Source organism: Electrona antarctica, assembly GCF_951216825.1.
Source record: "Electrona antarctica genome assembly, chromosome: 7".
Taxonomy (NCBI): domain Eukaryota; kingdom Metazoa; phylum Chordata; class Actinopteri; order Myctophiformes; family Myctophidae; genus Electrona; species Electrona antarctica.
In genome coordinates this window covers 39,734,081-39,755,251 of record NC_136812.1, presented here as the reverse complement: position 1 = coordinate 39,755,251, position 21,171 = coordinate 39,734,081, and the positions used below count along the sequence as shown (strand labels likewise).

Below are 21,171 nucleotides of genomic sequence, written 5' to 3'. Positions count from 1 at the left end.
TTCTTTCAGAGCGAACGTTTTTTAAATTTCGACGTCAGGTCTAAATGTGTTAAACTTTGCCTCAAAACACAAATATTGGTTCAGTGACAGTAAACCTGCAATCTGGTTGGAAATGTACTACGATGTTTATGCAGTCGCGTTAAATCACGTCCCAGATGGGGGACTCTGTGCTTTCCAAACAGCTGGATGGAATGTTAAGTACTAGTGCAACAAAGATTGGCCTTCCTTCTGTTTGCAGTTCCACAGTTTGAGGTGTAAATTGTACAGAATTAGGTTTGCACCCTGCTGCTAGCAGTGTCTCACTGTTTCACAAAATCACAATCTGCTCAAAGGTGCCTCCCGCACGTAGAAACACTTCCACACTCACCTTTCTTTTTTCCTCTACTTTCCAGAACTTGTGCAACAGTGAGGTTCAACTGAAGATGTGTTTTTGTCTGAAGAGAAAGGGCCCTTCACACAGAACCTAATTATCCACTTGTTATGTCTGCCGACATTGAAGAGAAAGGGCCCTTCACACAGAACCTAATTATCCACTTGTTATGTCTGCCGACATTGAAGAGAAAGGGCCCTTCACACAGAACCTAATTATCCACTTGTTTTGTCTGAAGAGAAAGGGCCCTTCACACAGAACCTAATTATCCACTTGTTATGTCTGAAGAGAAAGGGCCCTTCACACAGAACCTAATTATCCACTTGTTATGTCTGCCGACATGTAAACTGAGCGTGCAACATCCTCAGAGATAAAGGATAGCTTCGTAACGATGTGGCGGTTTCTCCCAAGTGCATTCCTAAGATATGGTATCTCATTCTCCATGCCTTCTCATTTTTGTTCTCATAAAAAGGTAAAACCATTATTGGCTGGTCATGGCTGCTGTTATCATGCTAGCAAATCTGCCTGCTGAAATATGCACAGTGATGGGTTGTGCAAAGCCATATTGTAGTGTAGGCAGCCAGCCAATAATAACTTAAAATAGCTTCTCAGGAAGGTCATGTCCTTGTCAGCTGAGGATTAGCAGGGCTAACTGGCGTAATGTAATGTGTAACTGCAGTAATTAGAAATATTTGTGTAACGAAGAGCCACAGACATACGCTCGACACGTACGGCCTCAACTACATGCTATAGTGATTACCGCGTAGGTGGGAGTGTTTTTCTATGGGTCCCTGATGGGGAACAGGCCCATGAAAAGGCTGGCGAGAAGGGACCACATTGTTTTAAATTGTAAATCTGAGCTGTATGGTTTAGTTTATTTAAGTTGCATACAACAAATCAATCATACATGTTGGTGAAACACAATCAAATAGTGTGGTTGCCTCTCTTCTAACCTGAGCAGTGAGCGCTGACCCCAATCTACTTTACCAGAAGTTTCCAACTTATTGGGAAATCTTAGGCAGCCACTGAAATACATTTATTTAAGAACAAATGTGCTCGCTCCGCTGAGTGGTCCTTAGTGGCAGCCCTGATCGAGGTTCAAGGTTCAAGGTTGTCTTTATTTGTCTCCCTTGGGAGAAATTTGTCTTGGAGACAGAGTCACAGCTGCATACAAATAACAGACACGTTCACATACGAAAAGGAAAAACACCATGAAACACCCAACATACACAAAACAGAGATATTGCACACATTCCCTTGATAAAGTGCAACTAGTCAGAAAAGTGTTTTTGGCAATCCCTGAATCTGAGTCAGTAAAGTGCATTCGGCAATCTCTGATTGAGCATTTCGATTGACAGGGGAACAAAAGAGTGTTTAAATCTATTATACACATACCGTGGAGTTCTATACCTCAGGCATAGAACAGGCATCTGTTTAACTGTCACCACCAGCCCAGGTTTTGTGCCATGTGGATATAATGTGTTCTTCATCACTGCACCAGCCTCTCTACTTTTGGCGCCACCTCGGTCCTTTTTCCATACCTGTAAAGTGAGCACGCGGCCCCGAAGGAGCAAGTCATGCAAATAGCTGTTTGACTTGGCACCCCCGATGCCCACATCAAGAGCATTTTCTTCAGAGTGGCAGGGCGGTCCAAGCAGCTTTAACCCATTCTGGGCGGGAACCCCTTTTGGTGTTTTAAGCGTTACGTTAAACTTTAGCTATTGAAAAATAGCAGATCTACAAGCTCATGAACTTGTAGGTCTGCTATTTTTGAAAAATCGTTAAAATGTGCCTCGAATCTTTCAGAAAATTGTCATGATTTATACAATTTTTTTTTTAAAATTTCGACGTCAGGCCTGAATGGGTTAACACAGAAGTTGCTCTTGAGCGAGGAGGGCAAGCTGAGGTTTCATACTGAGCAGCACTCATTCACCTCTACAGGTGCTTCTTTGAAGTTCATGCGAGAGGAAAACTGTACGTACTCTGTGTACAAGGTTTACTGTATGTGTTGAAAGACCAGCTTTTCATGGTGGATCGTAGAATGGCTGGTCTGAAGAGCGTCAACAAACTGATGGAATTCAATTTTCTTTTTTTTGTTACTAACCGGGGTCCCCTGGGCGCATTCCTGGGGCTCTGGATGTTGCGGGGACCCCCCGGGGACCCCCACACGGTACAGTTGCACCGCTCACTTCACACAGGTGTGATTCTTTTTTTTTTTTTTTTTAAAGATATTTTTTTTTGCGGCTTATGCCTTTTATTGGTTTTTGAAGGGACAGACAGTAGGCTGACAGGAAACGGGAGAGAGATGGGGGAAGACATGCAGTAAAGGCCGTGTCGGGCTCGGGAGTCGAACCCGCGGCACACTGCGACTGGATTACCAGTCGGGTGCCCAGACGGTTACACCACCGCCTGGGCCGTGTGATTCTTTTTTAAATATATTTTAAAATGTTTTTTTTAAAACAATGGTTCAGTCAGTGGTTAATAACTCCATTAGCACAGTTATTTGGTTTATGTAATTCGGGCTCCTATTTTGGCTTTGTAAAATGGATTGCTAAAAAAAAAGGATTGCTCACACAGTAAAGGCACGGAAGTCTTTAGGCTATATCATTTTCCATTTCCCTCCTCTTACAAGTGTAATCTAACTCATAAACTGTGATAGATTTCCACTCCTTCATCTTTAGGGGGTATTTTGTTTATGAGAAATGTGTTTTTAATGTAACGGGGGAAAGCAGGTGTGAGCTTAGGTGTAGTGTGGTTGAATTAGTTGGTGTAGATTACACTTTTGTCTCAGCAGCCCTCAGCACAATCATCCGCCTCCATAAATCGATGACCTCTTTAAATAAGTATGCAGGTCAGCAATATTGAATTTGACTTAAAATCCATTATGGAGCCAGAATGACTCATTCCTTTTGTCACTCTCAGTTCCTCCACTGTACTGCTTCCAGTGAACTGCTCCCATGCAGAATAATGAACGTATGTTTGTTTTCTTTTACTCTTTTGGAGAGCATTTTTATTTTGTATTTTATTACACTTGGATATATTTTAATGTCACTCAAAATAAAAACTCGGAAATGTTAAGTGTTTTCAAACTCTTTCCCCTCCTTTTTAAGTGTTCCGTTAGACTACAATCCTTGGAGCACACACTACTTTTCCTAACTAACTTTGACGTGAGTGAATGATGAAACCGTACCCCGTTCTGAGTGATTTTTCATTAACTCCCCCTCACCCGCCCCCAGGCGATAATGATGACGTCACACAGAGAACCTGTACGCTGTATGTATCGGGCCCCAGGACAATGGGCTCTGGCACGGCCGCCGACACAGCTGCGTTTGCCGTGGGGTGGCGTGCTGAAGTTGATCCCCTTCCTTCTCTGGCCTGAGCCAGGCCGTCCCTTAGGCGGTTGTAGGGTGGGAGGAGAGGGGGGGTATGGGGGGGCAATCGTGCTGCAGGTGTGTCCAGTCAGTGCCTCCCCAGGTGGCTGCAGTAGGTTGACTGATTCCCTTCTCAACCCCCAGGACCGTTCTTGTCTGGATACCACAGCTCATTGTTGTTGGCACTCAGTCAGTGACACTTTGGATGGGACACAAAAACGTCTCCCTGTGCCTTGTCCCAGTGTGTGTGGGTTGTCTTGGTCTCCGACTTGCTCTCCCTTTCTCTGTCTCATTCACACTACGCCAAGCTATAGCCTCTGCGTCTTGCGCTGGGGCTCTGCAGAGGAGCTCCTGCTCAGCTGTGGGAAGACATTGCCTCAACAGGAATGCACTCGATGGCACCTTAAGAGTCTCACGCGTTCTATTCTCTCTTGGCTCTTCTCTGCCACTTGATGAAAGATATATATATATATATATATATATATATATATATATATATATATATATATATATATATATATATATTAGTGAGAGCCAGCTGGGGGCGGCTACTCCAACGAACACGATTGGCTGCATTTGTGGGTGGTTTTATTTTATTTGTTTATTTAGATCCTCATTAGCTACTACTTTAGTAGAAGCTACTCTTCCTGGGGACCACACATAAAATACATGTATAAGAAAGAGTTAAACAAATAAAATACAACTCAATATAAAACGAGTTATTAATAAATATAACATCTCAACAACCATGAATACAATTTCAGTTTAAGTACTGTTACAGTATGAACGATTTTAAACGGTGTTCTGTTCAATGTGTTGACCATCAATTTATTTTTAAAATCTAATTTACTTGTTGCCTGTCTGATTTGTGATGGAAGACTATGCAGCTCTTTCATTGCTCTAGTCTAGATATTACTGTGTGTTGCATTGCATTCGTTTTTGAGATGGGAAACGTAAAAAGACCTTGTGCGGAATGTCTGGTATTGTAGGCGTGTTCATCAGAGCTGAACTTCAGCCTGCAATACAGGACAGCCGCAACTTTAGATGAAATAATACCTCTGACAAAAGACAAAAGTGGGAACTGAAGCCAGCACGGGAGGGAGGGTGTTTGCTGTCGCTGCACGAGTGACTCGTCTCGTACAGTCCTGTACCTGTTAAACTGTCTTAACCCATTTTGGGCGGGAACCCCTTTTGGTGTTAGCATTACGTTATGCTTTAGCTATTGAAAAATAGCAGATCTACGAGCTTGTAGGTCTGCTATTTTTGAAAAATCGAAGAACCACTGACATAGAAACATAGCTTTTTCAGAAAACTGTCAGGATGTAGAAGACATTTTTAGAATCTGATCTCAGGTCAAAATGGGTTAATAGGCCTTTATCCAAAATCCCATTTCCATTGGAAATATCTGTTGAGACCCTGATCTGAGATCTGTTGAGACCCTGTAATGGAGATAACTTCCAGATGTGCCCTATAGTGCTCTATTCCATGTTAACCCATTTTGGGCGGGAACCCTTTTTGGTTTTTGAGTGGTGTAAACCACTCCTACAACTGGCTTTGTTAGTTTACGTGTCTGTCTGTTTGTCTGTCTGTTCGTACCGAAAAATGAGCATGGTTGCTATGGTCACCCAGTTCACACGGGTGTGATTTCATTAGGTCAGACATTACGTCAGACCACAGCTGATCAGTCTATATAAGACCTTACACCACTCAGTTCACACGGGTGTGATTTTTTTAAACATTATGTTATAATTTAGCTATTGAAAAATAGCAGACCTACAAGCTCGTAGCGCGCCACCGAGTGGCGCGCTACGAGCTTGTAGGTCTGCTATTTTTGAAAAATCTTGAAAATGTGGCGCAAATCGGATTTAGAAGACATTTTATACATTTCGATGTCCGGCCTAAATGGGTTAAGTAGGACTCCTACGATCACGGCAGCATAATCACTGTTCTCGTTTAAGTAACTTTGGGATCACTCGTGCATAGACATAATCACATAATTTTGCTGTCTATGAACAGTTGATACATAACGGCTATGGTATGATCTGTTGGCTGGATATAATGTGCTGATACAATCTGCTGTGTGTAGTCTCTGTACACTGCCAGACCCAGAGAAACGATAAACTATTTACCAAGTCTTTATTAGAAACAGAGAGTGCAGGCCTGTCCTTGATGTGATGAATCACATACAAACCACCTTCATACCCGCGTTTTCTTCTCCCATCTAAGAAAACACCTGCCCTGGGAAACGCTGTGGTCTGTTGTGTTGTTCAATTTATCTTTCATGTGGGACTGTTTGTTGATGTGGGCATGTCTGCCGGCGTGAATGTTTAGATGCACGCAACTTTCTGGATGAGCAGTTTTAGAAGTCTCCAGTCAGAGGGAATACCATAATCATGGGAAGCATAATGTAAGCAGTCCAATAAGATAATACAATAGAATAGCGTGTTTTGTGTGTGTGTGTGTGTGTGTGTGTGTGTGTGTGTGTGTGTGTGTGTGTGTGTGTGTGTGTGTGTGTGTGTGTGTGTGTGTGTGTGTGTGTGTGTGTGTGTGTGTGTGTGTGTGTGTGTGTGTGTGTGTGTGTGTGTGTGTGTGTGTGTGTGTGTGTGTGTGTGTGTGTGTGTGTGTGTGTGTGTGTGTGTGTGTGTGGACCTTTGCTGCGTGTCACTCCCTGTCTCTCTCTCCCTGTCCATCTCCACTGGTACTATCAATAAAGGTTTAAGCAAAATAATATCCTGTTCGTCTGCACACGTCACTCCTTCCCGGTGAATTATAGGCACAGCCACGAATGAGTGATGTCGTCATGCCCTCACGCAACAAGACCTGTCACTAATATGTGGCGGCGTATAAGGGTTACGTCGTTACACATGGTTAGGTCAAGTGAAGAAGTCTGCCATTAACTCTCAGTTCTTCAGACGAGGTTGGCCAGCTGCCAAGATAAGACGATTGCTGGTTTCTATCATTTTAAAAATGATGTAATTTAATGACAGTTTGTACAATGTCCCCATTAGCACACACATGTGAAATTAGCACGCATGCACGCACGCACGCATGCACGCGCTAGTAACTTGTAGTAAGCAATAATTAGTTTGTCTTGTTTATCCCATGAAATGACAATCCTTGCCAGAGTACTTCCATCTTGTTTATTTTACACGAATGTTTCAGTTAAGGAGCGGAACGCTGTGATTATTTCACTGAGATACATATACTGTCATGAATCCCACATTCTGTCAGCTCCGGAAGCTCATCCATCATGCTGGAGATCTTTCTGTCAAAAGGATGGCACCTCGCCCCCATTGACGGGAAGAGTCTGAGAACAGTCTGTCTCTTCAAAATATTCACTTTTGTCAGTTATTCAATCACTAATGGGTTCCAAAATTCCTGATGGGTATAAATTAGTTATGGCTTGAACGTACCTTGTTATTTTTGGCAGACAGTCGAGGATCATTTGGAGGATCATTTGAAGAAGAACTTCCTCAGATCTCTTGGCTTGCCCTGCTTCAGTCACTCTTCTGATCTGATCGCAAGTACATTTAGTTAAAAAGGCACAACTTTACCCATATTCAGCATCGTAATGTGAGCAGGACAGAGAAGTTTACATTACCACCCAACACATTTTAGATGCATCTATAATCAATAATTCTACCACATTAACACTATAAAACCACCCCGACAATATGGATATGAAGTATCAACTGCCGGTGAAAAAATGCTAGTTTATCCAAATAGTAAGATTGTTTTTTCTCCAAACACAGACGTCATCAAAACTCAATAGCATAAACGGCACAGAGTCACATACCTCGCCTGGGTGGTTTGTTTATTTTTGGAACACAGTTCTTATATGACGCGATCTATGATTTCTCTTTGTGATTTCCAATACGACAGTAACGCAGTGACCCAGGGTTAGTGGGAGTGACGTCAGGACTTCGGCACTCTATTGATGTTGACTTTTGAAGTGATAATAAGTTACAAAGTTGCCAGAATGTCTCAAGCTCTGAAGACTGTCTCCAGTTATTCATACATTTTTATTTGTTGGATTCTGCATATAATTAGTACATTATTAGAAGTTCGAACTAAAGGCATTGCTCGCCCAGCTGGAGACAGGACTGTGGACCCTCTGTGTTTATGTGTTGAAGGGCCTGTTCTTTCTTGCCCTCAACTGACTGTTGTATGAAATAAACCAAATGCTGGGAAATGTTTGGATCGGTCCATGTGTATGGACCCCAGCTGGCAAATAACTACAGCATCTCCCATTTACTTGAACTGTGGATAAACCTCCCTCTGATGTACTTTCGTGTGCCGAGTGTTTGTTTAAAATTGTTTATGACTCCAGTGTTTGTCCAGAGAAACCTGAGCTATATCCTTTTGTATTCCTGTGTCTCCATAGTTGAAACAGCCCGACAAGGCAGCGGCGGCGGCCCACACTTATTTCCAGGCCAATCCAGAGCACGTTGAGATGGGTCAGAACCTGGAGCAGTACAAGGACTTGCAGGGCGTCCAAGAGGACCACTTTGTGGACCGTGAAGCCCGACCTCACCAGGTGAGACCCAAACTCTTTGAGTCCCCTGTTTGGATTCTGAGTCTGACCCTTAGTTTTAAACAAGATTCCTTTGTTTATTCGTTATCTCTGCCTAGCCTATACATTCTTTCCTTCCTTGCTTTGTTTTCTCTGTTTTTTCCCATTTTTAATTCATTTTCGTATACCATCCTCGCTACGGTCTCTCACCGTCCATCCTCACTCCCTTCCTTTCATCCTTTCTCCTTCTCTTTAGTTGTTCTATTGTTCCATTGTTTTCACCCTCACGCTTTTCTCCATTCCACATCATTGCTATGAACCAATCGAGCGACATCCATCTTTATCATCATCCAGTATTATCATTAATCACTGCAGCATGCTGCCTTCTTTTTTGCCAGCTTTTGTCCTCAGATGTCTTTGCACCTTGCCAAACTGTCTAGTCAGCCAGAAGCTGATTCGGGTTAATCTGCTCCTCTGCTATCTGAACGGGGTGAACAGTGGCTGTTGTCCTGTATGAAAGAGGCCTTTGTTTTTGCGGTCACTGCAGTTTAATGAGAGAGAACTCGTTTAGGTCACTTGGTGCTGTTTGTGGTTACCAGGAGAATTCCTCTCCTCAGTGTTTCTGTCCATCTCTCTCACTCCCCCGCACTCTTCCTCTCGCTCTGTGTCTGTAAAGGTTATTTGCAACCGTAGGTCTCAGATTACTATGAAAACCTGCGAAACCTGTCAGTCCGTTATGCCACCATATATGGCCGTCGTGCCTCGTGACACGTCACGCCACCAGATTTGGCCGTTAGTCCGTCACGCCTTGTGACACGCTCCACATATGGCCGTCTCCATATATGAAGATCACAACACTGACCTCATCAAACCCTGGATAGCCATGCATGGAGAAGACTGGATCATCACCTAGATCTGCATATATGGAGCCAGCCAGCAACTCTATAACCCAAACCTCAAACCCTTAGATCTAGATATAGATATCCATATAGAGCTAACCTGTTCTGACATTCCATTGATGATCCTTCCCCATCCATCCTTCCTCTTCGATGTCTCCCTTTTGACTGATACCTGTCCATTCAAACTCTAGACCCCAAAGTTATTACTAGTGCCGGCAGCTGCCGAAAACTAGAGTTCTCACAGGGTCCGGAATTTAAGTCCCGGCCTTACCTGGGCCCTCATCAAACCCTGTACACTCAAGACACTGCCTCCGCTGCAACCCTTGGATCTCCATATATGGAGCTGACCTGTTCTGACATTCCATATATTGATCTGACCTCATCAAACCCTATACACTCAAGACACGCTCCATATATGGCCAGACCTCCTCAAACCCTGTACACTCAAGACACTGGCCCCGCTGCCACCCTTAGATCTCAATATATGGAGCTGATCTGTTCTGACATTCCATATGTTGATCTGACATCATCAAACCCTGTACACTCATAGTACACTCAAGACACGCTCCATATATGGGCAGTACAGAATTCATTCCATATGTTGATCTGACCCCCGCCCCATGCCAAAGCACCAGCGCTCGCCCAGCAGTCTGCCGTCACCCAGGCGGATGCGTGCACACAACCTCGCTTCTCGCCCTCAGGGCGTCTTACTGGTTATTAAGGAAGAAATAATTCCACATACCTTTACTTCTCTCCCTTCTCTGTCCCTCCCTTCTCTGTCCCGCTCTTTCTATGTCTATAAAAGCCATGTCAAATGTACCTTTTATAATGCACTTTTATTACAATAATATGTATTTTGTATACTGTACATAGGATGCAGTTCAAAGTGTTTTTACATTTCAGCATAAAACATAAAAAGAATAATAAACAAAGAATGAAATAAACCACACATTCCGATGGTAACAAAAACAACACAACAAAAGAAGTGCTTTTGCATTTATTTATTTATTTCTCTCTCTCTCTCTCGCTCTCCCTCTCCCTCCCTGTGCCCAGCGTTCCTTCACAGCTGGTGTGAGGCTCTATGACAGAGGGGACTATGAGGGGGCCATAGTGATGTTCGAGGAGGCCTTGGTAGATTATTACAGAGCAGATGTGGAGTGTCGGGCCCTCTGCCAAGGGCCACAGCAGTTCCAGGGCCATGACCACCTCCTGTACCGCTACAGCCTCCAGGAGCTTATATCAGGTAAAGTATTTTTCCCCTTTCAGAAGTTAACATTTATAGCACCAAAACATACAGCTATGAATCATAAACTGTAGAAATAAAACGTGTTGAGCAAATGAAAGCTTATGAAAATAGTTTTTGTGTACTTTTCCTATAACAGAAGTCCACTTGCATCCATCATGCAGCATTTCTACATTAGAAGTTAGAACCACAGTTTGTTCTTTTCAGATTTCAGATTTCTGATTGTGCCATTGCTGCACATGTGGTTAATATATTGTTGCTGTTGGGCAGAAACCTCTCCAAATTCTAACGCTTTGTGTTTTTTGGTAAATGAATGTGCTGTTAGTGATTACACTACAGCAGGGGTGGGCAACTTTGACGATGGCGAGGGCCAATATATTTCCACACTCACTCCAGAGGGCCACAGTGCATATTACTGTCGTAGCAAAAATAGCCGATCTACAAGCTCAAAACGCGTTGCGACGCGTTTTGAGCTTGTAGATCGGCTATTTTTGCTATATTTGAATTGAAATAATGAATTATTTTTTGCTTTTTTTTAAAATTAGAAACCTGAAAAGTAACCTTTTTATTGATTTTCAAATGGATTTAGTTTTAGTTGTGATAACTTTATGAACTAAATACAAATTGTACACAAAAAGACAATACTAATACTAGTCGTTAAGTACTAGTCATTTAATACTAGTCATTGAGTATAATTAAAGCAGGTCATGTTTGGAATTGCAACAGCTTAAATCAATACTATATCAGTATTCTGATATTAACCTGCGGGCCGCATTAAGTGAAGGTGGGGGCCGCATGTGGCCCATGGGCCGCCAGTTGCCCACCCCTACACTACAGCGTCGCAAAGGTATCAAACATATCAACGTTATGCCAATATATTTCCACACTCACTCCAGAGGGCCACTCACTCCAGAGGGCCACTCACTCCAGAGGGCCACAGTGCATATTACTGTCGTAGCAAAAATAGCCGATCTACAAGCTCAAAACGCGTCGCGACGCGTTTTGAGCTTGTAGATCGGCTATTTTTGCTATATTTGAATTGAAATAATGAATTATTTTTTGCTTTTTTTAAAAAATTAGAAACCTGAAAAGTAACCTTTTTATTGATTTTCAAATGGATTTAGTTTTAGTTGTGATAACTTTATGAACTAAATACAAATTGTACACAAAAAGACAATACTAATACTAGTCGTTAAGTACTAGTCATTTAATACTAGTCATTGAGTATAATTAAAGCAGGTCATGTTTGGAATTGCAACAGCTTAAATCAATACTATATCAGTATTCTGATATTAACCTGCGGGCCGCATTAAGTGAAGGTGGGGGCCGCATGTGGCCCATGGGCCGCCAGTTGCCCACCCCTACACTACAGCGTCGCAAAGGTATCAAACATATCAACGTTTCACACTTTTGAATTTGAATCCTGAAAAGTAACAGTTTTGGACATAATCAGCCGGTTTCCACCCGACCTGATGATATCCATAATCCACTGGAAATATCCTATGGAAAACCATGGTGGAGCTAAACTTCCTTATTGTCCTTGTACTGTAGCACTCCCTATTAAAATAAGACTATTTAGCTGAATCTATCGGTGTAGGTTCCACAGAACAGCATAATCACAGTTCTCGTTTAAATAGGTTGATCACTGTCTATGAACAGTGCATCCAGTATTATATGTAGGCAGGTATGATATGATCTGTTGGCTGGATGTAATTAGCTGATACAATCTGCTGTGTGTAGTCTCTGTACACTGCCAGACCCAGAGAAACAATAAACTATTTACCAGGTCTTTTATCAGAAACAGAGCGCAGGCCTGTCCTTGCTGTGATGAATCGCACTGTTTACGACGCACCTTCCCTGCGCTTTGCTGCGCCTTTTCTCCCTTCTGAGAAAACAACCCGTCGTGGGAAATGCTGTGGTCTGTTGTGTCTTTCACGTGGTTCATGTTTGTTGTTGTGGGAACGTCTGTCGGTGTCAATGTTTAGATGCACGTCGACCCTGTGTATTTAGAAATCTCCAGCCGGAGTGAATAAGGACTATCATTATATGGGAAGCTTTGGAGTCCCAACACAAAAGGAATGATTTGTGGGACTCTACTAGCACGGCATGCTGTACGGCAAAAAACCACCGACCGCCGCCATGCCCTTTGTTGTACTGAGACGGCTCGGGGCTGTGCCAGCTTAAGCATGATTCATACCAAAAATAGCAGATCTACAACTACTATTAGCTGTACCTCTGCGACACATTATTTTCTGCATGTGACGCTGTCGTACTACGGAGAATAAATTGGGCATAAGCTGTCTGCGTGCTCATAGGTGATTGAATCTGCCCTAGCAGTCAGTTGGCAAAAGGTCAAATGTCTGATAAGAGAAATTCGATGGAGGGGAATGGTGAGGACAGAGAGTCGAGGAACAGAGAATGTGTGTGTGTGTGTGTGTGTGTGTGTGTGTGTGTGTGTGTGTGTGTGTGTGTGTGTGTGTGTGTGTGTGTGTGTGTGTGTGTGTGTGTGTGTGTGTGTGTGTGTGTGTGTGTGTGTGTGTGTGTGTGTGTGTGTGTGTGTGTGTGTGTGTGTGTGTGTGTGTGTGTGTGTGTGTGTGTGTGTGTGCGCTTCGTTCTCCTCCAAGACCTCCTGTGTTACAAACTTGACTGTTGAAACATGTTTTTCATGGCATGTGATTAGGAGAATATTTCTAAATAATAGATTAGTAAAGGTGATACTTTAAACGGTGCCATCGGTGTTTACTTTCGCTGGTTGCCAGGTTTTCTCTGGCAGTGCAGACTGAGAGAGATATGATATTTGGATATGATGATGAGACTCTCTTGGCTTGCCCTTCGGGGGGGATATAAAAGTCAAATATAATGATGTTGAGAAGAAAGGATGTGACCAGGGCAGGAATTTCACGGCGGCCACGGCGGCCATGGCCGTCGTTGCCCCTCTCTTTGGCCGTGTGCCCCTCGAAAAAGTATATGCCCATACGGCCACAGTGGCCGTGGTGCCCCGACCGGCGCCCACAGAAGTTCATTTTACCGTTTATCGCAATTTTCCAGTCATTACGGTAACCAATGTTCCCCTCACGTCCCGCGCAGAACAAATTTGTGTTGTAGTTGTGTTGCCATTTGCAAAGTGGTTTGATTATTTTGCGGTACTTTGCCTTAATAACTACCCCCGCTGCCGCTGGTCGTCATGACGCGCGCATACACACACACACACACACACACACACACACCCGCACGCCTCCTCCTCCGCGCCACACATACACGCACTGACAGAGTAAACAGAGGGCATTTAGCCCACACGCTGCCTACTAGTGTAGCTAATCTAGCTATCCGGTCAAACTGCAACTATCACTCAAAACAAAACAATGTTTCCTACAGTTGCGACAGTGTGGCGGTCCTACGTCACATGTATTAACGTTGGTCGGACATGGTCCAGCTGATTTCCTTTTGTCTAATGCGAAACAGCGTGGCTGTCCATACAAGGAGGAGATCTACCGAATCTATCTAGCCCACCAAAACAAACACAAATGTACTTTTGCGTCGCATTATGGATAGCGACAGAAAGACACCATGGATATAATTAAACAATTGTTCCCCTGTGCACAGCACACACTGTCTCCAGGTAAGAACAAAAAACTGATTTGAAGCTGCACTTTCACTTTGTGTTGACTTACTGAGTCCTCAGTCCTGCAGCGGTGCAGCCCCACAATGGAGAAATTATCTTATCTGTCACTAACCTCTCTACAATGCCATGTTATTCAATATATTAGTTTAGCACAAAATATAGGCTTTTCTAAACCAATCCCTTATTCAAAAGTTATGTAGGCTGTCATTGTATTTTATGTGAATTAACTCAGTTTAACCCAATGATCCTCAGCCATTTAAATTTCAAGGACCCCCAAATTAAATTTATATTAATTAGCCTAGGGTGACAGCCTGACAGGGTCCTAGGCCATTTCATTATGATTTTCATCTCTGGACTGGGTCCCCAAAACATGTTTACAATATTTTACAACAGTAGCTACTTATATTTTGTTATTTAAAGCTGTGATTATTTATTTAAGAAGCACTGTTCTGAACCAATGTTCATCGGAAAATCATTTTTTAATTGATGGCCTTCATGCCCTGGCACTTGGCCTTGTGCCCTTAAAAAGTTGACCACACTAAAGGCCAAGTGGCCTTGCCCCTAAAAGGATGAAATTCCAGGCCTGGATGTGACTTTTAAAGGTTAAAGTGTCTTTTGTGTTAGATAGAACTCTGTGGATTCAAAACCACAATGTTATGAAGGCATGGAGTGTGCGTGTCCCAGTATACTCACAAAATGTAAAACCCTAAATGAAATGCGACTGCAATTTCTCAATAATAGGGGGAAGTCAGTCGATTCTCCAGCACATGTGCTTCTCACATTATCTCCAAGAGAATAGTTGCTTTACTGACCGTATTGTACATTTCAAAACAATCTCATTCAAGATGACCTCAGCACCTGTGCTATTTTATAGCATATTGGACTTCGGTTTGGCTTCTAAAAGGTGACACACATTTTTGTTCTCAGCCTTTTTCCCCACTTACACTATCCCCCATATTGTCATTTGGAAAACATTGTTGGGGTCGCTGTAAGTGCTTTTCCAGATCTGTGAACAGCCTTTGAACGCAGCCCTCTCGGTCTCCGATACCTCTATTGAAGGAATGGAAAACAAAGAAGAGGAAGAATGAATAACTCATTGGGTGTTTTTTAAGGTAACGCGCGTCCACATGTTGCAGCGAGTTTGGATCTCTGCGGCGTTCATCGAACCATAGCAACACATTGATTGAAGAAAGCACTCCAGCACTGTGAGTGAGTGAGAGGACAGCTCAGCATGACGTTACCGCAGACTGAGAAGCTCCCTGGGTGAGAAGCTAATGGGAAGCAGGCCATCGCAGTTGGTGTGGAAGTGTTATGCTCTGCTGCTTGAAACTATTGGCTGCCCGCAGTATAGCTCTGGGGATTTGGGAAGACATGCTCTATTACCATCTCTAACTGCATCAGAAGATGCTCTGAGTCTGGGCCAGAACAGAGCTGAGGGAGTCCACCGGGACTCTGCTGCTTCACAACAAGACCTCCCTTCTTTCTCTGCATATTTCTGTCTGTGTGTCTTTCTTGTCCGTCTATCCCTTTTCTGCATTTTTCTGTCTGTCTCTGTTTCTGTCTTTTGTGCGTCTCTCTGTCTCTGTCTCTGTCTATCTCTCTCTCTCTCTCTCTCTGTCTCTCTCTCTCTCTCTCTCTCTCTCTCTCGTCTACACGTCCTTTAAAACTGTACACAGCTCCAACAGTCCTTCATTCTTAATCAGCAAAATGACTGAGGTCAGTATGAAACCATTCAAATCCAGCACACATCTTCATTCTTCACCATGCTGGCAGTCAAATAGAAAACCCTCTATTTCTTGCAATGATTCATTATTACATCATTAAGTGTGAGCCACAGTGTCATAAAAGGCACCACGAATCAAGCAGTTATGTTGCCAGTTTATGCATTTATCTACATCGTTGCATTTTGTTGGCCCAAAGTAATGCTGAGTAAGGCTGTGTGCATCTGCAGTGATGCATACAGTAAACCCACAGGCACAGCTCGGCCCAATCCTTCAAACGTTAATTTCCTCACTTTCTCGTAAAGTACCCTTCACTGCCTTACAGGCAGTAAAGCTTTCGGTTAATGTTCTGTGTTATCATTGCATTTTGTTGCTCCAAAGCGCTGCAGCATAGCATGGTGCACATCCAGTGTGAGGGCACACACAGGGCTTCAGTACTAGGCCAGCAGGAGAACATACAGTACTGCAGCATAGCATGGTGCACATCCAGTGTGAGGGCACACACAGGGCTTCAGTACTAGGCCAGCAGGAGAACATACAGTACTGTTAGAGCATGCTGGTTGTGGGGGAGGTGCGTGAGAAGAGCGTCAACCATAGCAAAACACTGGCACCAGAAGATAATCATATGATTTTACTGATATACTGTACACACAGCAGCTTTTGTGAATTGTGTGTTTTTTGAGGGGCTCCTTTAGCCCCTCCTATGCACAGCTCAGTGTGTAGGTGTGTTTGTAGCACGGAATGTGATGATTTGATTGCCTGATGTATGATGATGATAAGAGCGCCCCTCACTACACACAAGTGTGATTATTTTCTTAGTGGGAGAAGGACGGCCCTTTATCACTAAAGAGCCAGGTGGTAGCTGCAGCGTAATCTCTGATTAGTGTACGTTGTCTCTCAACCGTATGGCCCTGGTCTCGTAAACAGTGAAAATTGAGTAATTCATTCTTGGCCTGGCTTTATTTGACTTCTAATCAGGGGATTATTTTCTGTAAACCCACAGCGGTGGAGAATATGTGATGATAGATAGAGTTTATTTGGCCAAAGGAGGCGTATGTTTTTTTTCTTCAGTTGAATGTAGTCTGTTATTTGTGTTGAATGGAAAAAGTTGATTTTGTATGAAAACGTCCTTGTACATTGGCTTCAATCTCCAAATGTAATCTAATGATGGTTTTGAGACTGAGAAAGCATGTCCCTTTGCTATCGTGCGTGGTTATAGCATGACATAGTTCACCATCTCTGCTTCCTGGAGAGATGACAGTACAGTTCTCTCTTGGAAAGAGTGGTGCTGCTGTGGCCACTTAAACTTGACCTCACTGTAGTCACATACTCAAGCATGTGGACGCACGCACGCACGCACGCACGCACGCACGCACGCACAAACGAACAATTGTAGATATTTTCATGCAGACACTCAAGCACATGCGTCCATAAACAAACCAATTCAGAATACACATTAACAAACAGGCGCATCAATCATGTATTCAACTAAGACTTTGAGGTTGAGGGGGGTGATAACAGCATACTGTGAAATCAGTCTCCTGATAGATGATCAAACTCAAGATTTATCGTCCCTCCAAAGAACAATGAGGAGACAAAATCGCTGCTCTCCATACAATTTATGGTACTGTAGATGTCCTTTTGATCTATGTTATGATCGTGACAATGATATCATGTCTATTTAATTTGATACAGATCAGGACTGCCCACTTCCACTGTCTGTTTTCCATTAGGTTCACTTTGTTTTCCGTTTGTTTTCAACACAAAACATCACATTTCTGTGAGGCCCTCATAAGCACTGGATTGTTACTAAGGGAACAGTTCATGGCTGTTTATAGTTAGCATATGTTTTGATCTACGTTTTTGATGCAGCAGTTGTGAAACTGAGCCTGCAGCTATTCAGGTTGGTTCAACTCATCAATGTTGTTTCTAGTCTACCTCTAGTCAAGGTAAACTTTGTGGGGAAAACAACAAATGACTAGATTCCATGTTGTTTATATGGTAATCTGACTGTCACTGTCAAATGGAGGCCACGATTGCTACAGTAGTTGAAGTACTTTATGATCTACCTGCCATGATGTGGGGCTTGGTTTATTTAGTTTATACCATAGAGATCATCTTGACTGCACCAATCCCAGTAGGCCTATAATTTTCCACAAATTCTATTTTGACTTCAGAGTCAAAATAGAATTTTGGGAGCATTGTTTTCTCTAAGCTGTATAACAATTTAATGTGCTATGGAGTGTTCCCTAATGCCTTGGGAACTTGTAAACATGAATAAAATGCAACTGAAATTCACTAACCGAATCTATACCAGGAACGCACGCGGCCTACGCGGGATTCCGTTCCAATCTCCACAACCCACGGCGGCTGTGCCAGAACGTCAAAATCTGTCTTTCTTTAAATTTAAATTTATTTGCTTTTACTCACATGTTAGACAGCCTCCACACACAGTCGTTTTTCTGCTCCAAATGAGACAGTCTGGCATCTTTAGGATCTTATAAAACCTCAAAACAAGCTAAGCTGGCGCTGATGCTAGCGCTGGGCGCTGCTGCTCCTCCATGACTTACAATAACAACAGCTGTATAGAGGCTAGACCACGTGGTTAGTCAGGGAGCCCTTCTTCAACTTTGGCTTTTCACGCATTCTTCTGGCACTCTTTTTCTTCTTTCACTGCCTCCATGACTGGATTTTATTTTGATCTATATGCGATATCAACAGGAGTTTTTGCCATGTTGCATTTACAGCCATTCGATTTGACGTCAACGTATCGGCACTCTCCAGCTCCATAGTCTCTTCTGCACACTCCAGTGTTCAGACATGCCCTAATAGGTCACTGTTCCAAACAGGGGCTGTTGTAGTAGAAGGAACCAGTTATATCAAGTGTAATCATGACACAATGTTGTCACTGTGCTCTATTGCAGCAGTTGAGTTAAGCAGCCGAGCCACTGTTGGTTTCCATTACACTGGATAATGGGCTATAAATGTAAATCTCGCTTTTTTTTGGGTCAGTCTTTCCTTTCCTCAAATCATGTGTCTCATTACGAGTCAAGTGCCTGCTGCGATCCAATAAGAGGACTCAGTATATCATTGCTTTCCCTTTCACCCTGAGATGACATCACGCAGATGAGCTCATCGACGGTCATCGACAGTTAATGGCTGTTGGCGTGAGACCACATCATATGGTGTTAAATTAGCAACAGACCACACAGAGCCCCAGGCAGTGCACTGGGCCAGCTGTAATATAAATATAGATAATTATAATGTAAACAGTCAGTAAGGGGACCTGTGGCCACTGCACCTTCAATGTAGTAACTGATGTAGGATATCTAAAAAGGGGAGGCCAACTGGGTTATTTACACCAAAGGGATCGAAAGGTTTAATTTTGAATGAAATGACCACCATAGGAAATTACATTTTACATTTTAATACAACCCAGAAAAAGTAGTTGAAGATTTGGAACAATTTCAGTAACAATCTTCAGAGACCAACATGCATAATATAGTACAAATCCTGATCATTAAAATATTTGGATAAAGAAGAATTTGTGTAATTATGCTAGCAATGTGATGGAAGTCTGTGTGCTAACAGTTGCTGCCGTCAGTCCATGAAGCAGTGGTTCTCAAAGTGGGGTTCGAGGACCCCCAGGGGTCCTCCTTGAGGGGGTTCCAGGGGGGCTCCACTACCCAGCAATATGGGTTAATATAGCATTACAATCAGTTGAAATACTTTAAACCATCAGTCAATCTAAACTTTATTTATATAGCACATTTCATACAGCAAGTGCAACTCAATGTGTCTTCACAGATTAAAAAATAAACATTAAAAACATTTATGGAGAAAATAAGAAAGAAATTAAAACATTTAATTAAGAATAGAAAAGAATAAACAATGGAGTCATAATATGACTTAGTTAAAGGCTATGCTAAACATGTGTGTCTTAAGATTTCTTTTAAAACTGTCCGTGCAGGATCCAGAACGCCGCAGGTTCACAGGCAGGCTGTTCCACATTTTAGGACCATAATAACTGAAGGCTACCATGTGGCCAAATACATATCAATTTAGGTGTCCTTGACATGGAAATGTGTGAGAACCTCTGCCATAAAGCACCTTGAATTAACACACGGATATCACTTCCATGTTGTTGCAGACCACTTCACTCAGGTTCTTCACTGTGAGCATGAGTGTATTAACACATGGATATCACTTCCATCTTGTTGCAGACCACTTCACTCAGGTTCTTCACTGTGAGCATGAGTGTATTAACACATGGATATCACTTCCATCTTGTTGCAGACCACTTCACTCAGGTTCTTCACTGTGAGCATGAGTGTATTAACACACGGATATCACTTCCATGTTGTTGCAGACCACTTCACTCAGGTTCTTCACTGTGAGCATGAGTGTGTGAGAGATCTGGCCACGCGACCCGGACGACTCTCCCCCATGGAAAACTTCCTGCCCCTGCACTATGACTACCTGCAATTCGCCTACTTTCAGGGTAAGAAACGCACACACACACACACACACACACACACACACACACACACACACACACACACACACGACGACAAGCAATGTTCCTTTGAGGTAATGGAACATGATACCTTTAGTATGACAGCAGATACAAAGCATGAATACAACCATTGGGTGCACCACCCTGCGGCCTGCGTGCACTCATTATCATACACAGCCACAAAGAGCGCTAGAGTACACCACACCCAATTTCATGAAGTCATTATCGCGCGTGCCTGTGTGCGTGCCTGTGTGCGTGCGTGCGTGCGTGCGTGGGGGTTTTGGGATAGCATGTGTGTTTTCAAGGTTTCTTTATTTGTTACTGTGTGTGTGCGCGTACGTGTGAGACATAGTGCAGGAGGGGGTGCTGGCAGAACAACACACAGGGTGTTGTTAAAATGCCAGTGTCTTGAATCTCAGTGAGATCATAAGATTATACTTAATGACCTGTAAGCATGTGGCTCGCATAAAGTCAAGTGGATCACAGGATCTGTGCAAACACTATACAGCAGCTGTGTGTGTGTGTGTGTGTGTGTGTGTGTGTGTGTGTGTGTGTGTGTGTGTGTGTGTGTGTGTGTGTGTGTGTGTGTGTGTGTGTGTGTGTGTGTGTGTGTGTGTGTGTGTGTGTGTGTGTGTGTGTGTGTGTGTGTGTGTGTGTGTGTGTGTGTGTGTGTGTGTGTGTGACTGTACACACTCTTGTTCTGCTATCTTTATGAGGACCATACGTCCTCACAAGGACAGAAGGAGGAAAGGAAAGTGGTCCTCACGGTCCTTAGGGTTAGAATTAGGCGTAGATTAAGTATTATTTTTCCTTTTTTCCTTTTTCTTTCCTTTGAATGGGGGGGTGGGAAGGGTTTGTGTGTGTATATGTGTATGTGATGTGAATGTTTGTAAAGTATGTCTTGTCTTTAAATCTG

General features: G+C 43.1%; 1 protein-coding gene across 2 annotated transcripts in view; it reads left to right on the top strand.

Moving 5' to 3' along the window:
* p3h2 (prolyl 3-hydroxylase 2) overlaps positions 1–21,171 on the top strand; it is an 81,776-nt gene that overhangs the window by 44,717 nt on the left and 15,888 nt on the right. For both annotated transcript variants that reach the window (XM_079507092.1, XM_079507091.1), the window contains exons 2-4: positions 8,126–8,278; positions 10,207–10,396; positions 20,109–20,240. In XM_079507092.1, coding sequence (XP_079363218.1) covers positions 8,126–8,278; positions 10,207–10,396; positions 20,109–20,240 — 475 coding nt within the window. The remainder of the gene's footprint in view (positions 1–8,125; positions 8,279–10,206; positions 10,397–20,108; positions 20,241–21,171) is intronic.